Raw genomic sequence first — 4,542 nt, 5'->3', positions numbered from 1 at the left:
ATGAATGACCAAGTCTTATGAAGGAAACCTAATATCATTTCTCTGGTTCTTGCTCATGGTCTATAGGTCATTTGTTGGTGCTTTATATTTGGAAAAGCCAGGTGTGAACCTAATCAGGTAATAGGTAATTAACCATTCTTTGGTCAAACGCCCTAAGCGAACGTCCCCACACATCTGAGAATTGAAAATATCACTGAGGGTCAAAATCCTTTATGGAAATGCATATTCTAATTCCCTAGCTTCCCAAATTGGTGACGGTTCCCTTTAACAAGTACGGTGTTTATTACATAAGCACATTCTTCTTGGACAGAATCTTGAGGCCATCACAAGATTCTTGAAAGAATCAAGGCATTTTTAGCCTAGAGCAGGCAGGCGCAAGGACGCACTTTCTAAGTGTGAGTAGGGGAGTGGACAAAATGAAAGGAAGGAGGCGCGGGGAGTTCTGGAAGTAGGAGTGAGAGGCGACGGGGCCTCAGAGGAATCCTGCTGACCCTGAGTCTTTCTCAGCCTCCTCCACTACTGTAACCACTAGTGATTCGGCTTCTGTTACTATTTGTTTCAACTTGCCACCTCAGCGGCTGTTGCTGTCAAGGTAGCGGTAGCTGCCGTTGGTCAGGATACGCAAACGGGGGACAGGAGGTTGTCACCGAGATCCTGCCTGAGGTCGTCATGGCAAGCAAGCGGAACCGTGTAAAGGTCTATGTGTTGAAAGAAGATCAACAATGGGGCCAGCTAGGCGTGGGACAAATCTCATCAAGTTATATAGAGCGGCTCCAAAGCGTGTGTCTGCTTGTTCGGTCAGAGTCTGATGGCTCACTGATTTTACAGTCCAAGATACACCCAAATGTGCCCTATCAGAAACAACAGGGCGTGCTGATTGTTTGGTCCGAATATGAGAACCATGGTGTGGCCCTAAGTTTCCAGGATCCAGCAGGCTGTCGAGAAATCTGGGAAGACATATGCCAAGTCCAAGGTAAAGACCCAACTCTTGAAATCACACAAGACCTTTTGGATGGACCAGAGCAATTTGATGAAATGCCACCAACCAGTAGTCTGGTTGAGCTGCCTAACTGTGAACTCCATACACTTGAAGAAATAGCTGATTTGTTTACTTCTGTCCTTGCTTCACCTATCCGTAAGGAAAGACTGTCACTGATCTTGGAAAATGAAGGTTATATTAAAAAACTACTGCAAATATTTCACATTTGTGAGAACCTTAAGAACACTGAAGGCTTACATAACTTGCATAAAATTATTAAAGGGATCTTATTCCTCAACAAAACTCCTCTGTTTGAGATCATGTTTTCTGATGAGTGTATCATGGATGTGGTAGGATGCCTTGAATATGACCCTGCCTTGGCTCAGCCAAAAAGGTATAGGGAATTCTTGACCCAAAATGTAAAGTTCAAGGAAATTATACCAATAACAGACTCTAAACTTCGGCAAAAAATACATCAGACCTACAGAGTACAGTACATTCATGATATTCTATTTCCCATACCATCCATATTTGAAGAGAATCTTCTTTCTACTCTTACAACTTTTATTTTCTTCAACAAAGTTCAGATAGTCAGCATGCTGCTAGAAGATGAAGTGTTTTTGTTTGAAGGTCTTGCACAGTTAAGGGATAAGACTACAGATGACAATAGACGACGGGAATTGTTACTATTTTTTAAGGAATTGTGTGCACTTTCCAAGACATTGCAGCCTCAAAGCAAGGAGGCACTATTCACAACATTGTTACAACTGGGAATTCTTTCTGCTCTTAAAATTTTAATAAGTGCCAATGATCTCCAAATAAAGATAACTGCTACAGATATATTTGCTTATCTAGTAGAGTATAGTCCATCTATGATTCGAATATTTGTAATGGAGGAAGCTCAGGATGGTGAAGATGATGACCTTTTGATGAACATAGTAATTGAACAAATGATCTCTGATACTGATCCTGAACTTGGAAGTGCCATTAATTTGATGGGACTTCTTCGTTCTCTACTTGATCTGAATAATATGCTGCTAGCACCCAATGAATGTGAAAGAAGTGAATTTCTAAATTTCTTCTATAAACGTTGCATGCAAAACTTGGTAGCACCACTTTTGTCTACCACTTCAGGAGACAGAGATGAAGAGGATTATTTATTTGGACTCGAAAGAAAGAAAAATTGTCCCAATAATTATCAAACAGCACAGCTGCTTAGTTTAATTGTAGAACTACTCACATTTTGTGTACAACATCATACATATCACATTAAAAACTATATATTGAGCAAAGACTTGCTAAGAAGAGTTTTGATGTTGATGAATTCAAAGCACACTTTCCTGATCTTATGTGCTGTTCGTTTTATGAGAAGAATGATTGGCCTTAAAGATGAACTTTATAATCGTTACATCGTCAAGGGAAATCTTTTTGAGCCAGTTGTAAATGCATTTCTGGTTAATGGAACTCGATACAATATGCTAAATTCAGCTATTATTGAGCTATTTGAATACATACGAGTGGAAAATATCAAGTCTCTTGTTGCACATATAGTTGAAAAGTTTTACAAGGCTTTTGAATTGATTGAATATGTTCAGACGTTCAAAGGATTGAAGATTAAATATGAGCAAGAGAAAGACAGACAAATTCAAATAAGGAAGAATTTACATTCTATATTATATATTAAAATTTTTTGCAGAGATGCCAATGTCATGGAGGATGTGAAGGCTGATATGTATTTTAAGGAAAATACCACAGAAGTACTTATGCCACCAATGGGAAATGACTTTCCAGATCATTATGATACATCTATAGATACTAAAATAACAAAAGAAAATGGAGAAAAGGTAGATGTTCTCAAAAGAACATCTTCTGGTGAATTCAGAGTTTCTTCATCTAGCTCTCCTGGTGCTGATAGTGAAATGAGTAGCCCATCCAGTAGCAGTTTGATTGGTTTAGTGGATTATCCAGATGATGATAATGAAGAAGAAGATAAAGAAGAAGACATATCATCCCCCAGAAAGAGACCTCATCTTGACTTATAAAATAATTATGGGAGACCCTCAACATCTGCTTCAACTAAATTTCTGTAAATGTCAATAAGCTAAAAAGTCTGATCCCAAGGACTTTCTCATATGAACTTTTAAATATACAATAAGTAACAAAAATGATGAAGAAAGAGGATTTAATTCCATAAAAAGAAAACTTCACATAATATATACATACAATGAAAAAGTAATCAGCACCCAAGTGATGACTTGTTACAATTATTTTAAATTTAGGGGATAGTTTGTGAGGAGGAAATAGGTTGATGAAATAGTATCAACACAGTTATCACCCAGGAGCATATATTAGAAACAACTGTAACAGTTCAGTTGCAAAGACTACAACATTATTTGCAGAAAGGGTCTGGCCATATTTTTCTTTACTCCACTTGCATTTTTTGAAAGAAGTTTATGTTTATATGGTGAACAAAGTCAACTACCAAAAACCATTGGGCTCTTCAGACATTTCTGTGAAGATTTAAAAATAATTCAGCCTTATCAATAGTTGGGGGGAAAGCAATTTTCAATATGTATTTCCATGAATAAAAACTAAATCTGGATTCAAAATATGTAGTTGTTAATGTATTTTTTTAAAGATAAGATATACCAAGAAACAGCCCAATAATATTCCTGAAGTGTTCTCTGTAGGAACTTTGGAGTGAGTAGAAGATTATGAAAATTGTTTTCTGATTCATTAATTAAGTTTGTCTTTTCAGAGCAGCTAAATGAATTGACATTTATTATCTAGAAACCATTTTGGACCAAGAAAAAGTTAAGTGTCAAAGTCAACATACAGTACCTGAAGTTTTTCTAAAAAGTATAATAAGAAAAATATTTTATTACAGTGTGCATGAGTGAATTCCTAAAAAAATTTCCAGCAAAGAGTTAAGAAGACTAATTTTTATTTTTTATTTTATTTTATTATTTATTTATTTGTTCATTTTTGGTACCAGGGATTGAACTTAGGGTGCTTTACCACTGAACCACCTCCCCAGTCTTTTTAATTAATTTTTTTTTAATTTTGAGGACTTATTTTTTAGAGGAGCAAGTTAACTGAATCTATTTTTTCCTGGAACCATTTAAACTAAAAAGGAGTTCTTACTGTTTTATAGATTTTAGTGCTAATGTTAATTTGGGCCATTGTTTGGACAAGGTAGGCTGTGCAGATAAGGAATTATAGTTCTACATAAAACAGATATTTATTTTGTAGATTAAAATACCACTGTTTTATTTTGTACCTGGTGATATTTATATTGAACTTTTTAAATTCATAAATTAAAATATAATGCTCTAATTCTAAATACAAAAGAGACCATATTAAATTTACTGTTCTGACAATAGGAGACACAGCTTATGCAAAACTAAGAAATTGCAGCATCAAAGTTAGACTATATACCTAAAATAACAACAATTTCATCAGATAAAATATCTAAACTGTGGATGTGAACTTGGAAGATAAAATTATACATTGCAGAGGACATAATACAACAGTAGATTGCATTTTCACATTTCTTAAGCAAT

At 35.4% G+C, this 4,542-nt stretch overlaps 1 protein-coding gene across 1 annotated transcript; it reads left to right on the top strand.

Annotated features, from left to right (window-relative positions):
- The first annotated feature begins 669 nt into the window (after window positions 1-669).
- LOC124971403 (serine/threonine-protein phosphatase 4 regulatory subunit 3B-like) lies at window positions 670-3,021 on the top strand. Its single transcript, XM_047535187.1, has 2 exons — window positions 670-2,170; window positions 2,330-3,021. Exons 1-2 carry the CDS (start codon window positions 670-672, stop codon window positions 3,019-3,021), a joined length of 2,193 nt encoding a protein of 730 aa, XP_047391143.1.
- The last annotated feature ends 1,521 nt before the right edge of the window (window positions 3,022-4,542 follow it).

This window comes from Sciurus carolinensis, chromosome X (genome assembly GCF_902686445.1).
Source record: "Sciurus carolinensis chromosome X, mSciCar1.2, whole genome shotgun sequence".
In the NCBI taxonomy this organism is placed as follows: Eukaryota; Metazoa; Chordata; class Mammalia; order Rodentia; family Sciuridae; genus Sciurus; species Sciurus carolinensis.
The sequence above is the reverse complement of the archived record's forward strand: the minus strand, read 5'-3'. Positions and strand labels throughout refer to the sequence as shown.